Genomic DNA, 22,584 nt, shown 5'->3' with positions numbered 1-22,584 from the left:
CCATGCCGCTCACACCCCATCCCGGTAGGCTGAGTTCTCCAGCAGTGGTGCAGCGTCCCGGCTGGGTCTGCCTGCAGAGATGGGGGCAGCTCATGCATGCACCAGTCCTTCCAGATGCAGCCCACATTTGCACTGGTAGTTTGGAGTCTTCTGGCGTTAGCCAAATACAGGTAAGATAGGCAGGTCCCTAGAAGATGATCCTTATGGAAAAGTCCTTCTCTGGAGGCTCTTTCAAGAGGAAGGTATCCCCCAAATTATTAATACTCCTGCATTGCTGGAGTGCATCCCCTCTACAAGATCACCACAACCTGCACAGGCCACGCACCAAAGGGTCACCCCGCACTCGTGCTTAGCACTTCAGCTCCAGTAAAAAATGCTGTCCAGGTGCCAGGACTGATTTTTCTCCTTCACCCACCAGACTGTGCTTGCAGCAACAAAGTGGGGCTTCACAGACTCATGCAATGCATCCTCAGGGGTGGGTCTCATTTTGGTGCTTAAGAGACTCCCTACGCGGCCAGGAGAGACCCAGGTTCTTCCAAAGCACAGCAGTCAGGCTCCTGAACTCCCTGCTAGAGATACCCCAAAATACCAAGAAGCACCTTCTCACGCTACAGATCCACTATTTATTATTATGTATATAGCCCACATGCAGAGCACTGGGCCAAATGCAGGATGCTCCCTACCCATCTGTTTACTCTTGCCTCTGTCTGCAGCCAGCCAAAATACTTCAGACAAACACGCACAACCCCCGGCAGGGAGACACTGGCTCACAGACTGTCCCACGGATGCAGACTCCCAGGATGGCCCCATAACCCATCCCATGCAAGCAGAAATCCCCTCTTGGAGGCTGGAAGGAGCCTGGGGTGAAGAAAACTGCTCCACATCTTTGAAAAGATGATCTGCAGAGCATGTTCCCTGCCTGAATGGATATTGCCCTCTCTTAGCAGCAATAGCAGGTTTATAACGTGAAAGATTTTACCTTCTTCGGCTTCCAGATCCACCAGTGAAGATACCAACACGCCCATCTCCTGACATTTTTTGCTGTGGGCTTTTGACTTCATATGTTTAGTCAGATTCCCTGAAAAGAAGCAGAAAACATATTTCGGTCAATATGGCTCTTTTTTTCTTTTTTTCTTTTTTTTATTTTGCAAGCTCTGCAGTAACAAGTTAATAATTTGGCTCTGAACAGGACAAAGGAGACCTCTGACTTTCCCCAAACCACTATTCATAGCAAATATCCCATGACGCAAGGCTATGTCCTCCCTTTCATTCCTTTGCTGCTGCACTGGGGTAGAAGAGGAGGTGCTGGCAGGGTTGTGCAACCTTTCAGGTGTTGTGTACCCTGAAAAAAAACAGTCGGGGTACACATTTGGGTTTGGGGGGAAGAAAAGACCTGGATTGCTTTCAGCTGTGATGGTGCAGCAATTAAAAATGGTAGGAAAGCAGGGAAGAGAAACACATCTCAATCTAGCATCACCTCCCACCTTATCCCAGCACACAGGGTCACCTGCCCAGAGGTGAGGAGCTCCTTAGCACCACAGGGCAGACTGGTACTACCAAAATGACTGCTCAAGATGCCAGCAACAGGGATAAACCCTACAATCATCCTCTCCCTGCTACTGGGATGGCTCAGTTGCTCTGGCATGCATCAAAGTGCCAGGCAAAAGTTCTCAGCTCCCTGGGGCAAGTGGAGTCATGGATACTCATGGATACCCTCTGCAGCCCTGTGCACCAGGGTCTGGCAGCACTGAGACAACCTGCTGATGGGGCTTCCTCGGGGTGGGATGGAAAGAGTAGCCCCTGCAAGGGGGAGTCTGGGATGTGGAGGCTTGGTTACTGGTCTGAGACAGTGTGATGGGCTAATTTGTGGGCATGCCAGCCTCCCAGGGCACATCTCTAATTCTAACTCCCAAATTACAGGCAGGTTAATTAGACAGTTATTAACCCTACTTATATCCAAGGGAATTGCTGAACAAAGGGGAACCTTTGTTAAGTGGGAAAAGGTAGGTAGGTGGAACGGAGAGAAAAATAAAAGGTAGGAGAAATAAAGAAAAAATGTCCCATTTTTCCCTTTCCTCTCCCACACCTCTTTATGGGCTGAGCTGATGATAAGAAACTGGGCCCTTGCTGAAGCTCCACCAAGGGCTGTTTAATTTCCCAGCACAGTCCAGGAGCTCGCTAAGCACTCCAAATTCACTGCAGCAATATGATGTGCCATCAGCCTTCCTGTTAGCTAACACTGGAGAGCAGTGCTGAACCTGAGGCTTGTTTTTCTCACCAAAAAAAAAAAAAAAAAAAAGAAAAAAATTGAGGAAAAAATGAATTCTCACACTTTATTATAACCTTCAGCTGAGGACTGAGGTCCCTCAGCTGCTTTCCTGCAATCCACAGAGTCCCCCAGTCCCTGAGCTGGGTGGGAGTATAGAGGGCCTCTATCAACCTCTCCTCCTGCTGCTCCGGATAGTATAAATAAATAAGCAACTATTCATTGGAGCAGAGAATTACCCATGACGCTCTCACATCTCAGAAGAGTGCCATAACCATCTAGCTACCAAGTTAGTTTCTCTTTGGCCCATGAATTATTTATTTAGCCCATTTTATACAAAATGGAATAGCTCCAACAGGAAAGACCAAGAGAGACAAAGGCTGACTATATATCCTTGCGTATCTGGCACCCATCTAGGATGTGGATTCAAAGGATATTTAATAATTTAAATGCAGCAAAACAGCTCCAATAAGAGAGATTTATTATTTTTAAACTTCATGCCTAAATACCCTTAGCCCTATGGTTAGGACACTCAGGTATGAGGATGAGGCCAGCTTGGCTCAGGTCCTTGCTCCAAATCAGACCTCTCTTTCTCCACTTGGACCAGGAGTTCTGTTGTGGACCCAAAGACACCCAGTCAGACAAGAGCATGCTCTCATGGACTCTGGTCCTCTGGTTCCAGTGAATCACCATTGTTTTAAAGTGAAAAACTATTTCACTGAAAAGTATCCAATGAGTCCAAACTGTGGCCTCATAGAACTGGAATTTAATTTTGGACCTAACTACCAAAAAGACAAACCGACTCAGTCTGTTGAAATCAAACCCTGCTGCTGCTGCCTGTCCATCATGGCACATCACATCTTGGCTGACAAAAATGACCCGTCTTTGCTCAGTTACCACAGCAAAATCCCTAAATGGATTCCCTCCAATGATAATAAACACAGAAAATGAGCCCAAGTAAATGCCTGGTGTGAGCAGGGGGTTGTTGGTTAACCTATGGCCTGTGGCACCTCGGGAATCCAGCTGTGATCCCCATGGTGGGAAGAGTGGGGAGGGGAGGTCCACCAGCCATTTTGGTGCTACTACATCCCCCAAACAAGCTCATAAATTCACTGTGCTACATGCATCTGGCTTTGGCTAAACAGGGAGGGCATAACATTAATTACTTGCGGGAGGCTGCTGAATGCAGCGTTTTGGGCAAGACTGCAGCCACCCCATACTCGAGGGAAGGACTCTGGTCCTCAGAGGCACGCAGTGGCCACCTTGGCCACTTCAGATGTCCCAAGGCTGGTTATACGCACAAGTCCTCCCCACTGCCTTAGCTCCAGCGCTGTTTGGAGTGAACACACACTCTGCTGCTGCAGGACCTGGGCAGAGACGGGGAGCCCAGCTGGCTGCTTCGGCAGCCTGCAGCTCTCCGCCGTCACTTCAGTGCACCTCTGCTTTGACTCGGCTCCGCCCTGAGCAACGGTTTGGGTTGACAAGCTCTGCCAGAAGCCATCAGTGTCGCTTCCTTTTTTATTTTCACTGGAGGCAACTGTCCTTGTGCAAGGCAACGCCACGGCTTCTCCTTTTCCTTCCCCCCGCAGGCTGCCTGCAGAGGCGTGAGCTGGAAGGCACTGTGTGGGCAATGCCAAAACTCCCTGTGCAAATGAGTTTATGCAAAATACCAAAGCACCAATTCATAGCATGTGTTGCTTTCTTTCCCTTTCTACTTTTTTCTACTCCTTCATTCTCATTTGGTTAGATAAGGTAATACCCACACACGCTGATGAACAAGATAAGCCTGCAAAGCTCTTGGTGCAAATCCCCCCGGTGCACGGTCTGTCCATGCACAGCACCCTGCATGCACACCAAGAAGAAATTCCACCAAAACAGGGATGCTGCTGTCCTCTTAGGGAAGGGCAACTCAGCAGGCCAGATTCTCATCTGACCTAAGTTTCCATCATTTTAAGGAAGTTAAAAGCTCGAGGCTTACTTACACTAGCTGAGAAGCTGATTTACCATCTTGGGAGCAATTTGGAGGACAATGATATTTATCTTATCAGGGTTCTTCTTACAGTTTGTGTTTTAGACCCCTTAATTAATGCTGGCAGGATTAAATGCTAAAGTCCTTCGGCAAATTTCCAGTAAAATCAACACCACTTTGCCTAAGTAAAAGCTGGATATGAATCCTACAAGGAAGGACTCACAGCTACTTGTTGCCTTACAGAGTTCTGGTCCCCAACTTAAAAAAAAAAAAGCACAAGAAAACCCACATAGCATTGCTTCCTTGGAAACAGTGGGGAAAACATATTTGAAGGAGCAAGAGAGAAACTAGCAGGCAAGGAAGCTGGATTTAAATAGCAAAACAGCTATATTGAATCCTAAGCAGGTAAGTTGTCCTCACTGCGGATTGTTTACCAAAAAGTTCCCAGATTTGAAATAGACTGGCTATATTTAAATAAATTCAGGAATCAGTGGAAATTGTGACCCTACCCCAATTATTGCTGCATTGGAGGAGTACATGCAGTATCAGCACAGGTCTCATTATGCCTGCTTATAACTATGTATTACTGGCTGCTTAAGCTCTTCTGATGTTGTGAGGTCTTATTCTGGACTTAAAGCAGCTTAAATACTTGTGTTGTTTTGAGAAAGCTAAAACTCTAGTGTTCCAAAAGCACTTAAAGCAGCTTAATAGGGACTAGAAGTGATTTCTCAGTTAAATTTAAAGAGGAAAATTAATTTTTCAGAATATCCATTACCATATTTTAAAGGTGGTGGAGTTAAAGCAAAACGTAGGGGACAGAAATTCTTCCAGGAAAAATTATCCGGTCTATATCAGGAATACACCATGCTTTCTGTTTCTCCTATTAAACATGAGCCATTTAACAACAACAACAAAAACCCAGCAAATGACCAACTACATGATCTCAGTGTCCAAGGCGACATTGTGATACAAACATTCACAGCTTTCCAGGACTTAAGTATTTTCATATTCCTCTTTTAAAATAATATGCAAGGGGAGCAACAGCTCCTCTGCAACTAGCAGACTCCTGTTTTGCTGTGAGATGCACTTGCACACAGAGAACCAGCCACAGGCCAATACTCTTCGTCCCAGATAAACCCTTGAAATAGGTTTTATGTAATGCACAGGTCTTGATTTTGGTCTCAGCATGGAGTTAATGTCCCCAAGTGAGACTCTATGAGAAGGAAAGCTTTAATTTATTGGGGAAGAGATTTCAGTTTTTAAAATTTGTTTCATTATCTTTTATACTTATTGACTTAAAGATTAAAGGAGAGAATTTGAACATCTAGCCTGCCGGCCTGTATTGATACAGGCTATAAAATATTAGCCATCTTCTGGATCAAGCCTATCAACTTGTGTTAGCCAAAAAATAATCTTCCAGAAAGTTACCCGGGCTGGATTTGCAGATTTCAAAATACAGAAAATTAGCATATTTCCCATTGAGGCTTGTGCTGAGATTTAATGGCTGCACTGTTTAAAAAAATAACAGCTAATATTTCACTTGAATTTGCCAGTCTTTTAGTTCCAGCCCTCATTCCTTTTTTTTTTTAACCTTTCCCATGTAAGTTAAAGAGCCCTTTTGCTTACAGTGTTTCATCTCCTGTCTGGGCCACTGGGCCATTTTCTGTTCCCAGCGACACATCTCACGTCACATTGCATAAGGGAGCAAGCAGCAAATTCTTGAGGATAACTCTGCCCTCATCCCATCAGAGGTTTCTGACATCCTGAGGAGCAGGGGAACCAAAGCCTCCTCCCAGCAGTGGCTCCACAGGGATGCTCAGACCCTTTCCCTCTTCCCAGCCACTAAGGAAGGGCCCCAGCACACACAGGGTGCAGGGACATTTTGCAAATCTGTATATCAATCTGCTCTGCTATAACAGCAGTTAATTCTCTTGGAGCTTTCCGCCAGTTGGACCTGCTCTGTAGTTTCCAGAGGAGGCTTAGCAGAGCGCTGAGTCTGCTAGAGCAGTAATAATAATAAACTGTGCAGCCATAACCTTGCCTGTAAGGGCTGAGGGGGTAATGCATTTAATATATTAACATGTTCAATAACCTCAGTGCCTGTCATGTGCTGATTTAAGGAACTGCAAACTAATTTATTAAAGGAAGACTATGGCTGAGGACATGAAGAAGTCTGCTGTCTGGAAACTGTGAGTGGACTAGACTATCAAATGGATATCTTCAGCCAACAGGCACTGATGTCCTTTACACAAGCACCTTTTAAATTAATGTGAAGCTCCTTGTCCCTTCTGACCTCCAAGCAAAGGCAGCAGTATCGACACAGCGAGCTGCTCCATACACTTTGTCCAGAAATTTTAAGAAATCTTAAGTAATCAGGATGTGAGAGCCTGATGTGAGTCTGAACGGGAACAGAAAAAAGCTGTGGAAAAGGATAATGTCTGCACAGGAGGGGAATTAATGTGCCAACACTGACCCACATCCCCAAGTCACCCAAGAGAAGAAGTGAAGAAAGGGGCTGCGCTTCCCTTGAGGGTCTGGAGATGAGTGACAAGGGAAGGCTGGCGGTTCCTGTGTCCCCTCTGGGAAGGTGGTTAAGGGAAAAGCTCTCCCTGACCTTCCTGAAAGGGAAAATTGTTAGACTGCAACTTTTTCTTCATTTCCTTCCTGGTAAGAAAACAATGAAGAAGTTGCTTAACTTCTTTTAGACAACCTCTTGGAGGCCACGGTAACAAACCTCTTAGGAGAGCGCTACTACAGTGGAGGTAGAGACACCTCATTAAAGAGGCACGTTTATATCTGGTCCAGAAACATAAAATCAAATAAATCTTTACAAACTAAATTTCCAAGACTGCTGTTTCCATCAGCTAAGTGAGCACACAAAAATCTCATGGATTTGTTTTAAAATAATAAAAAAAAAATTTCCCTGCAGTTCTGTAACCCAAAGGAACAGCTTTGCTTACAGTGACAGAAATGCACAAAAAGCAGACAAGCAGCATAATTAGTGAAAAGGGGAAAATATTTAAAGCTCTTTCTTTTGCAAAAGTTTTCCCAGTTCTTGGAACACAGATATGGATTTTCCGGGGTGGGCGGGGGGAGAGGTACATTTTAACCAGATAAAGATCCTCATTAAAATTAATAATAATAAAAAAATGTTTAACTGCTTCCAGCCTACTTGAGAGTTTAGAGCATTAGATCATGCTGGAGAGATCTACCACAGCCAAAATGAAGACAGCTCCACAGATATCCCCCCTGAGTTTACGCTGAAGGCTAAAATTAACTTTGGAAAGCTGTTTTCTAAAAGAGCTTCAACTCAGCTTATGTTTTTGCAAGTGCAGTCCAGTAGCAAGAGCTCCAGCTTCTCCATTCTGCAATTAACTGTGGTTGCAAAACTGCACACCAGGAATGAGGATCCTAATGAATCAGGGCACAAACAAACTTGTTCTAGACATCTGCAAACTAAGCTGTGAAACATCCAGTTCTGCAAACCTCCTGGACCTCTGGTTCGCACTCCATCACCAACAGCAATGATTCTGTAACTGGACTTTAACTGATGATTTTATCAGCACACAAGGCTGATCTTTTTCTCACTCTCCACTAACTCTTCCAAAGGTCCTTGTGTATCCATCAGCAAAGCAAACAGCTTTTACCCAAGTGCTGCAAAGTTATGTGGAATATAAGCATGCCCACAGGAAACAACCAGGGCTCTGACTGTCACCCGCTTCCAGCAAAGACCCATTTTCATGCAATTCCAAGTTACCATCATGCAACTGTCCTGAAATCGCTGATCCGGGGAAATTCTGCCCCCTTATGCATCCATAGGCAATTGGATAGTTTTGTATTCAAACCCCAACACTGGGGTTTTTTTCTGAAGGAAGCATTTCCATGCTGCCTTCCTCATGCAAATTTCCTGCAAAGCTAAAGAAGGGAAGTCCCTTGGAGGCAAGTGTCTATTTGCAATGTGCAATCGGCACAGCCAGTGCTGACAGTTTGTGTGCTTCAAGGGAGTAGACATGAAGAGCAAAGCAGCTAGAGAGTTGGTGAAAAGGATGGTTTGATCACAGCATCCTGAATAAAAGCCTAACAGAAGCATGGTGGAAAGCAAGGTGAAGTGACGGAAAAGGCTGAATGGATTCACCTCTCAAAGGAAAATCTCAGAACGAAGTGACAAAAACAAGAGGGAAAGAGAAAGAAAATGAATCAGAAATAGCTCCAGGCTGGGAGGGAGAGAAAGAACCGTCACTCGGATCTGCTGCATGTGTCTGACGAGAATTTGGCCTCAAATTCAGTATCACTTCCCCATGCTCCCATACGCGTAGTGATTACCAACACGTTGTTACCCATAAATCGCCTACCAGCTTTACCAACAAAGCCATCAGCTCCAGGCACTGCCCACCCTGAATCACCCGGTGTCTGGGTCACTTGTCTAGCACAGACATACCCCCCATCGGCACTTCTGGGTAAGCACGTGTGCCACGGTCCACGCAGCACCCAGTGCCTCCTTCCCACACCCATTCTGTGCCACCTCCTTGGGTACCACTGGTTTTTTTGGGTTGACACTCTTCTTGAGTAATTAACTCTCCCAGCTGTGTCATCTTCTGAGATGTGTAATGATGGAGCTACAGACAACAGTCATTTTATATTTATGTCAGACTATAATCAAGAACTGAACTCAACATCTTTATTGCAAGACTTGCTGCAACCAAAGATGGAGGGGAGATTTGTCAAATCCATGGTGCCAGACTCTTATGAGAAGTTAAAGGGACCTGGGCACCTCTGGCACTTTTGAGAACTTTACCCACAGTCTCTTGGAAGAGACTATTTTTTTTGCATGTGGTTTTACATGTTCCTGATAGAGTTCACCCACACGCTCCCTGAGGCAATGATGAAGGTTGCTTGCAAAGAGTATCTGGTGGTAGTGAGATTGTGGATCATTAATGACTAGATGTCCTGGAATGGAGGTCTTTAGAGAAAAAGTCTATTGATATGATACAGAAAATGTTGAGGCTACATGCAACTGCCAAGGATGAAAATGTGCAGCGCAAACAGATCCTGAGAGCACTAGCATAAAAAGCCACCCAAAGACTGTCTCCAGGTGCTCACTCAGGGATGTTTGCCTGTATCCAGGAGCTCCTGCTCTCATTCTGGGGTGATTTTGTTTAAAAATCCCTGGCAGCGAAGCTGTATTTCAGGATCATTCCCTTTAAGAAGCACAAATAGGATGGCGCAGATGCTCTGCTGCAGGCTGGCACATGCAGCCAGTGCTCTCCACCGCGACACGCATCAGCTTAACGCAGGACTGGTCCTCTTCTGAAAACTTCAGCCAATTTAAGACTCCCTCATCCCCCTCCCTCCAACTCCTGGAGTTTTCCAGACCCTGGGAAGGCTTTCCTTTCCCCTTCAGCAGCGCCCCCAAGAAGGCTTGTAAGTCAATATACTAAGCAGAGGAGCTAGGAGCTGACTGTCTCTTACCTTTGGTCTTAAAAGCAAAGTTACAGTACTTGCAGACATATGGCCTGACGTCTGTGTGCGTGCGAATGTGTTTCTTCAGCATGCTGGGTTTCTTGCAGCGAATTCCACACTCCTCACATACATACTTCCCTCTTCCACGGCCTCGCACATACACATACTCTTCGTTTGATTTGTACCTATGAGCAACAGGTGTCATGATAAAAAAAAAAAAAAAAAAAAGAAGATTCCCACCTCAAAAGTAGTCACAACTTTCCTGGATTAATTCAGCATGTTATTGACACCATTGGTCTCGTTTACCATTTGCTAGCTCTGGGTAATTAGGCTAAATACAAAATATCTTCAAAAGCTTTTGCCCAGATGCCTACTTCCTCTTCTGGAATATGTTCTTACATCCTACACCTGCTTGTCTGTACAGACAAATAGCCCAAAGTCTGAGATAAGTCACAGGGTCACCCAAACGCCCTGATTTTCCCCGTCCTCAAACAAAAACTGAGGCACTCATAATAGTCTGAATAAGATATGTCACAGTCCAGCCTGGCTGCCTGAATCATCTCTCTCTCAGTCTGTGCTGTGTTTTAAAATATGCACAGTCTGTTGCTGTACTATGCAAAGTACTGAGAGAATACATCCTAGCTAAACCTCTTGTGATACAACCTTTCCCACCCATTGCAACAGTAAAAGCCATCTGAGAAGATTCTGATGCCATACTGCAAGTTGTGGTCCCTGCACAGACTCTTGCTAGAATGAGACACCCAGAATGGACACAAAGAGAAGAAAAACTCCATTTTTAGAATACATTGTGCTAACACTAAATGTAAACACCACAGACTCCAGGCTCTTTTATCTTTGGCACAATGTCATGACTTAGGTTTACCCAAGAGAATGAGATTGGTCATCCTTCCTTCACATTGTATATTAATTTATTTTCTGTCCACGCATTAGTGCATAGGGAAGGCTACATGATGGGGGTTTGAAAAATATTTGTGAGACTGATACAAATCATTTAGCCTCCTGTCATTTAGCAAATGGAGTCTGTAATTTCCTGTACTTGCAGCACAAGAAGAATAAGGTAACATGAAATTGGTCCCCTCGGGTTTTTAAGAGGCCAAATTTTTGAAGCGTGGTACTTCTTGCAACTGATTTTTCTATCCAGTATGAATTATGTCTGGTCTTCAGAAATCTCCAAACATCCACCTTTGAAAATCAGGCCTTCTAAAGCATCTTAATAGGGGATCCAAAGACATACAGCACCATTAGTCACCTTTTAGTATCTTCCCAATAAAGCCTATTCCAAACCAGCATGGTGAGAAAACAGCAGCCAGACTGAATAGAAACCGAATAGAAACAGCAGCACTAGGAATATCTTAAGCACTTATTTAAGTGAAGATATAGTAAGTCCTAAAAAAACTATGTACTTATAATGCAGAAAAAAAAAAGATCATTTAAAACTGAGTAAAAAATACACAAAGATCATGAATCCATCCCTGAACTGACAGAATGATAATGGCATGGTCTGCACAGGATGCATCCAAGAAAATGCATCCCCGTTACCCGCATGTGTGTATTTAAAAGCAGGTAAGTCACACTGCATGAACCCCTTCATCTCCCACCCAGCCAGAACGCGCATGGCCTTGGCTCCATTTTGTTTCATTCACTTAGGAAGTGTACAGGCAATTTCAGTTCCACATGGGTGTTTGGGGGATCTAATACACATGAAATTCAGAATAATCCCCCTGGGTGCCACCTGTGAGTTCTGGACTAAACCCTTCCTTTCCTGGCTAGTCCTGGTCTCTCCCCCTCAAGGTCTTATCTGTAAGCAGCAAGCTGAGCCACTTCTTTTCTTCATAGGAGAGATGTGAGCAGATGCTTAAAAGATCATGAGTTCCTTTTGCATTAAGGTGATGAGGTCACAAACCTCCTATGCAGGTTCAGACACAGACTAGAGAAGAAAAATGGGTGTCTAGATAGCCTCAGTCTAGCCTGAAATACCAGTAGCAGCACCAGCATAACCAGGTCTCAGTGTCCAACAGCTACATGTGGGGGAGCAGCTTGTACTTCTGTCCTTCAGCGTCAGCAGAAGTTCTCCAGACCATAACCAGGGTCATCTGGTAGCCCAGATACTTTATTCTATCTCCTGTAACTGAAGCCACAGCAATGCCATCTACCTCGTGCCTTTCCCCCCACCAAAAAAACCCAACACCAAAACCCCTTCATCACAAGGTTCTCATTATTTGGCCAGAGGGGACTGAGCTGGTGCCTGAAGAGCACACACTGACTGCCAGCCTCCACCCCAGTATGTCCAGCTACCTCTGTTTAACTGTACAGATACCAGGCTACACATAATTAATTGTTAGGGATGGCCAATGTCCCTTCTTCATTCAGTCAGTGACTTAACACTAAAGCAGCAAAAGCAGCAAAAGGAACCCAGAAATCCTGATTTCTCTTCTGTTCAAATTTGTATTTGAGGCTTCCTTCTTGCCCTCCTTTCATTCTGTCATTATGCTGGTAATCACCTTGTCATTTAAAAAATGAAATTGCTCCTTTATCAGCCTTGTACTTGCACTACCCTTAATTATACTCTCACATGGAAATCTCTGAGCAAGTTCTTTGTGTCCAACAGTCCCTTCGTCAGCCTTATTAAAGCTATCGGGGCTGGCTTTTCCTGGATAAAAAGGGACACGTGATTTAATCTGAAATTAGACATTGCAGTTTATCTGACACTCTGTGAGACTGAGCCATCCTTCAACACAGATATTTTTCTACAGCTCCCTGATACAATGTGTAAAACACACAGGGAGAGGAGAGAAACAAAAAGAAAGGTAGCCTACAGAAATACCAAACCAAACAAGAAGAAAGCAAGGGAAGTGATACTGCCACAACACAGAGAGGGCTGCTGCAAATGCCATCTGTCTACATCGAAGGCTATAATATGTTTAAGGAGACAATTACTTCAGTATGACGCTGGTTTCTTTGTGGATCTAACACACTCATATAATTTGCATCAGAAAGACAAATCAATGACAGCTCACTTCACGTGAAGATTTACCCTGGACAAAGGATCTTCCTGCTCCGTAACATTTGCTGTAACCAGATCCCTCTAATATCCACAGTTGGAGTTTGTGTCAGCAAATCTGGGCTTCTCTTCCAGAGCACTGTGGAATTCATAATCCTGTAGTTAGCAACTTACACCTCCTACAGTGTCACAGCCCCCATCTAATATTGAGATGATTTGAAACCCAGGAGGCTAACTGGCCATAATGAGCTCAGAGACTAATTTAGGAAATAGTTCTTTCAAACAGACAGAGAAAAAGATAAAAATTCAGTTATTTATTTGATGCATTTTTTGAAAGGTTATTTGCTGTGTTCTGCTAGCAAATGCACATCTGCTGAATTTTGTGCAACCACTACACTTTTCAGAGCAAGAGGAACTGGCACAACCATGGCCGCATTGGTGCTCCCATAGACAGTACCAGATTCAGAAACCTGATGGCCCCAGAACAGGCCATCACTGTCAGGAGTCACAAGAAACCCAACAATGGGAAAACATGAACCTGGAGAAAGCTTTGTCTCAGCTTCTTCCCTTAAACTTAGTAGAAACCTAAAACCATGAAGCTTTTATTCCTTTGCAGGCTTTAGGAGGCTTAGTTCTTAGTATTTGCTGTTACAAATATCTGACTATCCTTTTTAGCCACAGACACTTCTTTTTTTTTTTTTTTTTTTTTCCTCAGTGCTGTAAGCCACATCCAAAATCCTCATGTGGCTCAAAACCACATGATAAAACCTTGGAGAGCAGAGGGGGAAGGAAGTTTCGTGGTTCACAGGCAGGAAGGGAGAGCAGGTTTCTGGGGGACTCATTGCTTCACTATGAGACACAGTTGCGCTGAATCACTCCGTCTCTCCCCCTTTCTACAACTGCCAGGAATTTACCTTGCCCTGCAAAGTCTTTGCCAATGTGACCTTGCTGGTTGTAGCCTGTGTACAGCAGCTGCACTTACCTTATTTGCAAGTCACAGGTAGGCAGCCTGATTTTGTGAATTTCCAGAATTTGAAGCTTGATAATGTATTACGGTAAAGAACACCCCTGTTCTTTCATTTTGCAGCAACTGAACAAGTATTTCCTCGACTGGTTTTGACATTTGTTAAACTCACTTGTTTGCTTTTTGGATTTCTGGTACATAGTAGCAGGAATCAGATATCTGATCCCCTTCCTGAGCCACTGCATTAAGTTCACAGTCAAGTGAACCGAGTAGCTCCGGTTGTTGCTTTCGGTGTAAGTCTTCTGGTTTTACTGATGGCCCATTTTCTCTGTCATCAGACTGCCCACTCATCTGGCTTGGTTAAATCCTTCGCAAGTTCCTGACAGTCTGCCTTTGTATTAACTAATCTAATGCCACCTGAAAAATTTGCCAGATCGCTAATAAATGTGTAACTATTATAATGTCACTAATTACTGGTAAGTTTATTGCCTTTCTCACAGCTCCCCACTAGATGATTAGACCACTTCTTCCATGGTGACGCCTGCAATACCCACTCTGAAACTGCATGTGCAGCAGAAGTCCTTAGCCTTACCCATTGCATACCCTAGGGAAACACAGGGTAGGAGAGCCTACAAGACTGCAGCCTATGTTATGTTAAGGATCACCACACACAGAGGTGTGTCCTTAAGCCCAGACAGTTAACTATGAAACTCCCTTAACTCAAACCAAGCAACAGCAGAACAAACAGAAGGACTTCTTTACAAAATCCAGACCAGACAATGTCATTTCCAGGTTTATAAAGGCATCATAAAACCTTCTAGTATCCCAATTTACCAGACAGGGATATTGCACCAAGACAAACAATGAACTTCCGAAGAATGATGCAGCAAGACAGAGAAAGAGCTGGGTATGGATATGAGAGGACCTGGCACAGAAATCCCCTCTTCCCTGTCTGAAGTAATGGATCTTCTGCAAACAGCACTTGCCAATCTCCAGTGAAACTGCAGCAGACAATAGTCTGAGCCGAATGAGACTCCACGACCCAGACTGGACATACGCAAGAAGCCTGGTATGATGGTGTTACTATGAACATCATCTTGCCCTTGAATTAGGTATCAGCAGCTCAAGTAAGATTTCACACTAGAAGAATTACACTACCCTATCCAAGATGACCAGCTCACAGGCAGCGAACCTAGGTCTCACTGTGCTTTGTAAAATATTGGGGCAGGGACTATCTTCTGCCACAGGTACAACACAGTGCCTGAAGCAATAGGACCCTCATTTTGAGTGCACTCTAATTCAGCTGACAAATCAGGATCGATCCAAAGATAAGTAGCTGGCTTGGACTTGTGGGGAATCTTACAGAGGCTGAGGGGTATTAAATCTTCCCTTAATCAGCAACACATGCTGCTGGCATGGGAAGAGTGGCTGGGCAGCCACTGCTCCCATCCCCACATGCTGCAATGTCTCCACTGCATGGGGCTCTTTGCCGATCCAGAGGAGATGAATGGATGTGCCTTATCAAGAGTCCTCCCTCTTATAGAATCATAGAATCGTTTAGGTTGGAAAAGACCAACTATGATTGATAGTGGACAGCAGATTAAAATATTACAAACACAGCTCCCTCTCAGGACTGCTGCTGGGATCAGCTTCCTCACGCATTTCAGGTCCATGGCTGCTTGTGGCTGCAGGATGGAAAGGCAAAGCAAAGAGACACCACGACAAACTTGCCAACCACAGACACTTGGTGTCTTATTTGAAAACCTGCAGCTTTGATTATGTCTCTTCTGCACGAGGAGCAACAAGAAACACATGGAAAAACAGCACATCTCATCCCTGAGTTTCTGTGGGAATTCCAAGTTTATTCACAGAATCATAGAATCATTTAGGTTGGAAAAGACCTTTAAGATCATTGAGTCCAACCATAAACCTAGCACTGCCACGTTGACTACTAAACCATGTCCCTGAGTGCCACATCTACATATCATTGAAATACCTCCAGGGGTGGTGACTCAACCACTTCCCTGGGCAGCCTGCTCCAGTGCTTGACAGCCCTTTCGGTGAAGAAATTTTTCCTAATACCCAATGTAAACCTCCCCTGGTGCAACTTGAGGCCATCTCCTCTTGTCCTATCACTTGTTACTTGGGAGAAGAGACCAACACCCACCTCACTACAACTTCTTTCCAGGTAGTTGTAGAGCATGATAAAGTCTCCCCTCAGCCTCCTTTTCTCCAGGCTAAACAACCTCAGTTCCCTCAGCCGCTCCTCACAGGACTTGTTCTCCAGACCCTTCACCAGCTTCATTGCCCATCTTTGGACACACTCCAGCATCTCAATGTCTTTCTTGTAGTGAGGGGCCCAAAACTGAACACAGTATTCGAGGTGCAGCCTCATCAGTTCTGAGTACATGGGGACAAACACTCTCCTAGTCCTGCTGGCCACACGACTTCTGATACAAGCCAGGATGCTATCGGTCTTCTTGGCCACCTGGGCACACTGCTGGCTCATATTCAGCCGGCTGTTGACCAACACCCCCAGGTCCTTTTCCGCCGGGCAGCCTTCCAGCTGCTCTTCCCCAAGCCTGTAGTGTTGCATGGGGTTGTTGTGACCCAAGTGCAGGACCCGGCACTGAGCCTTGTTGAACCTCCTACAACTGGCCTGGGCCCATCAATCCAGCCTGTCCAGATCCCTCTGTAGACCTTTCCTACCCTCAAGCAGATCAACACTCCTGCCCAGCTTGGTGTCATCTGCCAACTTACGGAGGGTGCACTCAATCCCCTCATCCAGATCATTGATAAAGATATTAAATGGAACTGGCCCCAATACTGAGCCTTGGGGAACACCACTTGGGACTGGCCACCAACTGGATTGAACTCCATTCTCCACCACTCTTTGGCCCTGGCCATCCAGCCAGTTTTTTACCCAGTGAAGAGTACACCTATCGAAAACATTAGCAACCAGTTTCTCCAGGAGAATGCTGTGGGAAATGGTGTCAAAGACTACTGAAGTTTAGGTAGACAACATCCACAGCCTCCCCCTCATCCACTAAGCGGGTCACCTTGTCGTAGAAGGACATCAGGTTGGTCAAGCAGGACCTGCCTTTCACAAACCCATGCTGACTGGGTCTGATCACCGGGTTGTCCTGTACGTGCCATGCGATGGCACTCAGGATGATCTTCTCCATAACCTTCCCCGGCACCGAGGTCAGACTGACAGGCCTGCAGCTCCCCGGATCCTCCTTCCAGCCCTTCTTGCAGATGGATGTCACATTTGCTAACCTCCAGTCAACCGGGACCTCCCTGGTTAGTCAGGACTGCTGATAAATGATGGAGAGTGCATCGGTGAGCTCTTCTTCCAGCTCCCTCAGTACCCTTGGGTGGATCCCATCCAGCTCCAGAGACCTCTGTGTGTGCCTAAGTGGTGTAGCAGGTCACTAACCAATTCCCCTTGGATTATGGGGGCTTCATTCTGCTTTTCATCCCTGTTTTCCAGCTCAGGGGGCTGGGTACCCTGAGAACAACTGGTCTTACTATTAAAGACTGAGGCAAAGAAGGCATTAAGTACCTCAGCCTTTTCCTCATCCTTTGTCACTATGTTACCCCCCACATCCCATAAAGGACGGAGAATCTCTTTAGCCCTCCTTTTGTTGCTAATGTATTTATAGAAACATTTTTATTGTCTTTTACAACAGTAGCCAGATTAAGTTCTGGTTGGACTTTGGTCCTTCTAATTTTCTCCCTTATGACATCCTTTTAGTCCTCCTGAGTTGCCTGAGCCTTCTCCTTTTTTTCCTGAATTCCAGCAAAAGCTTTCTGTTCAACCAGGTTGCTCTTCTTCCCCACTGGGTCATCTTTCGGCACATGGGAATGGCCTGCTTCTGCGCCTTTAAGATCTCGTTCTTGAACAATGTCCAGCCTTCCTGGACTCCTTTGCCCTTCAGGACTACCTCCCAAGGGACTCTGTCAACCAGTCTCCTGAACAGGCCAAAGTCTGCCCTCTGGAAGTCCAAGGTAGCAGTTCTGCTGACCCCCCTCCTTACTTCTCCAAGAATCGAAAACTCTATCATTTCATGATGGCATATGATCATATATTCATATATATGGAGGAAAGAAGTAAAGTATAAACAACCACATGCTCCTTTGAGAAAAGGTGACACCTGATGGCTTCTATAACTTGCATTTTTTAAATAAAGTGAGATGTGGGTATGTGATTGGTTTATGAAGAGAAAGGATTGGCAAGAGACAGTACGGACTGGCAGGTAAAGCAATAGATGAGGATGGAGGATACAGGAGCAAAATGAGACACTTTCAGATGCAGAACAGGGTACCTAGCCTGGCTAAGAGTCATTGCCATCTCCAGCTACTGCAAGTCTATAAAAGGGAATGCAGCTGGTACTCAGCTATGAATTTCCCATATTTTGGGATAAACCTTTCCAATCCAGCAGACATGGGCTAAATTCGCACTGTTACTGGATACTAACACTAAAGGAGGAAAACTTACAGATTTACCCATGCTATCATCCACATTAACTAAACAAATATAATTAAAAGTGTTACTCAGATTTTCAGGGCCAGGTCCCAGGTGTGATTCAGGTCTTTGCAGAGAAGTACACACTAGATCAACCAAACCAAAGCCAGGCTTTACTGCTTTGCCTTCCTAGACCACTTGCAGTTGGGACTAACAACTGCAGAAGCATCCCTTGGACTATGAAAGTCACCCTGGTGAGATTATGAGCCCACCTGTACAGAAAAAGGCATGGTGCAAATAAACATGGTTGCGGGCTTCTCCTGTCCATCCTCCCCAGCCCTGTCACACTGAGAGAGGATGTCAGTGGGGCTTGGGGGAACCTGCTGAAAAGTGAAGGACTTGTCAGGAGGGCAGGAGCAAGGAGATATTCCTCAATTTTTTCAAGTGTTCTGGACAAAGCCTTGGCAATGTGACAGCCCACCAGCATTGGCGCCAAAGAGCAGGTCTTGCCATGCTTTCCCACTGAAACAGGACATTACATCTCTGCATAAAGTGAGCAGGATCACATTCTGTCATGGGTAGTTGTGGGGCAGTGCCTTAAAACTCACCTGTATTTTATTTTTTTTTAATATAGAGATGACAGTGAGAATCATCTCTAAAACAAAGCCCTTTGTGAAGATGCCATGCCAAGCTCAGAAGAGGAACTTTTGTCCAAGCCCAGAGCTGCTTTCCAGGCCCTAGGCTCTATAAAACTTCTATCATGACCAAGCAATGAATACTGGTAGAAATACATAGGTCAGTAACTCATTTTTGTAGATTTAATTTTACTACATAAAGTGGGAAGCTTTTCACAAACACACTTTTGTGATCTTCTATGTGTTACCAGTACTGGACTTGCTGACATTTTGTATTTATGTCTCATCCACGTACAGAGCAGCACTCCAACTATTTGTCACTTATCAGGAAGCATCTTTATGAAACAGTTGGAAAGCGTTGAAGAAGAATGCATTATTTGCAGATGGAAACCCCATTTGCCTATGTCAGGAGAGGCAGCAGTCAAGGATATCATGTTGCTGTTTTTAAAATCTACCAGAATTGACTAATCTTGCTTAGAGAACTGAACAGGTAAAGTTACATGAGCACCAAATATTGTTATTTTTATATCAAGTCATATCAAAAGCAGATCATACTTTTTCAGAGAAACCCTTTAAAGCATTTTGCACAGGAACGTTTTTAGCCTCACCAAAGTGCAGTACCTCAAAGGGGAAGATGTTGCTTATGATCATTCAGTCAGTTTAGGTAAAAAGAGGTGATGATCAAAGAACCATCAGGTTTCTTGCATGTAAACCCACTCTGTGCTGTGTGCCATGAGGTTAGCCGTCGACTGGAGGACAGGCACACCATTCATACAGTCACTAGCACACGTAAAGCGCAGGACAGCATGTCTGCTTGCATGGAAACCAGTACTCTTTGGCACTGCTGGTGCCCCACAGAGCAAAAAGTCCCTTTGGTTTGCCAGCAATGCTGATCTCCACAACTGTGAAATGCAAATCAATTCAGCAAGAAACTCTAAAGGCAACTTCAGGAATAAATATATCCTGCTCATTTCCTCTCTGCGGGAATGTAAGCATAGATAGAAGGAGGAATGTTATGGCACTGCAAAAAAAAAAACATAATCGTACAGGACAGCTCAGGCCTAAGTTACCCTTTCTGCTTTTTATAATATCCCTGGTGGGTCCCCGCAGCTCAGATTTTACCTAAGGCAATTTTCCACATTTCTTTGAATCGGAAACAATAAAGTGGGTGTATCCCCACAGTGTGCTCCTTGTGATCACAGCTCTGTCAGCACGACCTCAGTGGCACTGGGGCTGCATGGGACACGTCAGCTGCTTCAGAAGTGATGCTAGCACCATGGGTGGTCAAGGCACTGTTTAAAAGCAAATCAGTGATTCTCCAGCCTGCCTACAAAAAATGAACACTGGCAGAGCCCATATATCATTGAAAAAAAAGCCACCAGAGTTGCTTCCTATAGCACTGCCCTGTGACGAGGCAGCTAGACCACCAGAACATGGGGAGGTCAGTGTAGAAACACCAAGTCAAAGGAAATCTCTCTCAATGTGATCACATCTGGGACACTGTGTCCAGGTTTTTGCATTTCAGAATTCGAATGGTGCCAGCAAACCAGATAAAATGGGAGTGAAAAAACATCTCTGGTGAAGGGAATGGATGCAAAGATGAATTTGGGAGGAAAGTATACAAAAAGTGAATGATTCAAATATCATACTGAACCATAGACAGTGAAAGGTCTAGGGACAGGCTAATGATCTGGAAAAGATGTACGTGATGGTCAGGATGGAGAGACATTTATTATTGACAGTTATCCCAAGAACTACAGGGTGAAACCAAAAAGTGGAAAATTTAAGATAAATATGAATATAGATAGGCAATGTCTTTAAGTAGGTTTACCCTGCACAATACTGTGGCATGGATTAAGCAGTATAAGACCTCCTGCAGGTTCAGCCTTTAAAGCACCTTTCACTGGATACAGCTTCTTGCTGTAAATTCACTGGAAGAGCTGACAAAAATGTTGACACCTCTGTAACACACACAGAGTGGTCTCCAGAGGTAGACAAACAGCCAGAGTGAAAGCAATACAGAAAATATGCATAAAAAAAACCCAAATCCACACAAGAACCTTTTACTAACATAAAAACACAAGCCAGAGAATGACTTTTAATGGCATTTCTCCATTAGCAAAAGCAAATCCTTTTGCCAGTAGAGCCTATTTTGATTGAAGAAGTGCTGTGGGCTACAGAGACAAGAGGATCTGTGACTGCATGAGCTGATCTGCACCAGGAGGACTGCTCCACCAACAGCTGTACCTGATCCCTGATCCTGAAGCTGGCCCTTGAGCAGTGTGGTATGTCCAAGACAGACCATGGGACTTCCTTCAATTAAATTAATCCAGCACAGAGCAAGCACAATACCAGCAAACATTGTATATGGATGTAACACTGCAAAACTAGTGCAGTTTTGTATTAATTCTCTGCGTGTTATGCTTGAGTGAAAGCTTGATTCAATTTTGGGTTGTGGCATCAGACCTCTTCTAGTCTATTACTTCTAGTCTAATTACAGTTATACTCATTATGGCTCTATCTGCTGTTATACAACTTCATCCTCTCTACTCTTCAATCATTTAATTGTCATTGCAAACCACTATAAAAAACACATCTATTTCAGAAAAATATCAATGTAAATAGTACTACGCTGCTTTATACAAGCTGAAAACCTGGGTTTGATTACTAAAATGCAATTAGAGATTAAACCAGACTAAAAAAATGAAAGTACATTCACTGCAAGGTGCCTTGTCCCTGCCAGGTGGTCAGCTTTAGCCACCTAAGCATGAAGAAATGTGGAATTATATTGTGTGTACTGGCTAATTAGTCCCTTCTGGGCTTCCCTTCCATTAAATCCAATTGCAAGAGCAGAGAGGTAATGCAAAAACTTCCACAGTCTCTCACTTCTTGTTTAATGATGGGGACATGTGTCCCTGTCCTCAGAAGATGCCACGCAAAAGTCAGTTATTGCAGAGCACATGCAATGTAAATACCTCATCCTACCACCACAGTGGCATAAACAGGAAAGAAAAAAGAAAGTAATTAGCTGCTTCAGTGTTTTGCAATGACAGGGACATGATGGCAGCATCACAAAACAACACGTCTGCCTTCCACCTCTATGTGCCCATTTCCAAAGATTTCTCTATATGTTATTAGAATAAATTAATGCTGCATGACTGCTAACACAAGGCTGGGCTTTTTTTCCCAGCACCAGTCAGACAGGTTAGGCCACAATACAAAAGTCCACATGGGTAAGCACACACACTGTTCCCAGGGCACTGCTCCAACATCACCTTTCCCTTTTGAAGATCAAATACAAATAGAATAAAATACCAGATAAAAAAAAAAAAACCAAAACACCACCACCACAAACTCATACAGCTGATTCATAAAATATTCATAGAGAAAGTCTAGCATGGAAATCCCCATAGATGACCTGTCTCAATCCCATTTCTTCCTCCTCCACCCCCATCAGAATTGATTAAACAATTTCCGGAGAATCTGACATTAATGACTCTGTCTGATTCTAAGTGACTCTCATCTGACACAGATACTTCTTGTTCTCAAAACAGCTCTTTCTGCAACTACTTTTCTAAGTGCTATGAATGATTCTGGATGCCATCACTGTTTTAATTATAGGCTGCCTTCTTGTCCTTCTGTTGCTTGTCATGTCAAGGAGGAAGGACTGTGTTTAATGTCCTTACTTCAGTGCTTTATTTCTCAGTACTAACTGCACTCCCTGCAGTACCCGTATTTTTCGAGGCATGTTAATGTCTTTAACACTTGTTAGTCCTAAACAGATAATCAAATTCTTGAAG

General features: G+C 44.4%; 1 protein-coding gene across 3 annotated transcripts in view; it reads right to left on the bottom strand.

Annotated features, from left to right (window-relative positions):
* Positions 1-22,584, bottom strand: part of HIVEP3 (HIVEP zinc finger 3) — a 117,204-nt gene that overhangs the window by 13,606 nt on the left and 81,014 nt on the right. For all 3 annotated transcript variants that reach the window (XM_049820564.1, XM_049820566.1, XM_049820565.1), the window contains 2 exons: positions 9,705-9,880; positions 980-1,078 (listed from right to left, as the gene is read on the bottom strand). In XM_049820564.1, coding sequence (XP_049676521.1) covers positions 980-1,078; positions 9,705-9,880 — 275 coding nt within the window. The remainder of the gene's footprint in view (positions 1-979; positions 1,079-9,704; positions 9,881-22,584) is intronic.

The sequence above is a fragment of the Accipiter gentilis genome, chromosome 17 (assembly GCF_929443795.1).
Source record: "Accipiter gentilis chromosome 17, bAccGen1.1, whole genome shotgun sequence".
NCBI classification, from domain to species: domain Eukaryota; kingdom Metazoa; phylum Chordata; class Aves; order Accipitriformes; family Accipitridae; genus Astur; species Astur gentilis.
Note: the sequence above shows the minus strand (reverse complement) of the source record. Positions and strands in the feature narration are given on the sequence as shown.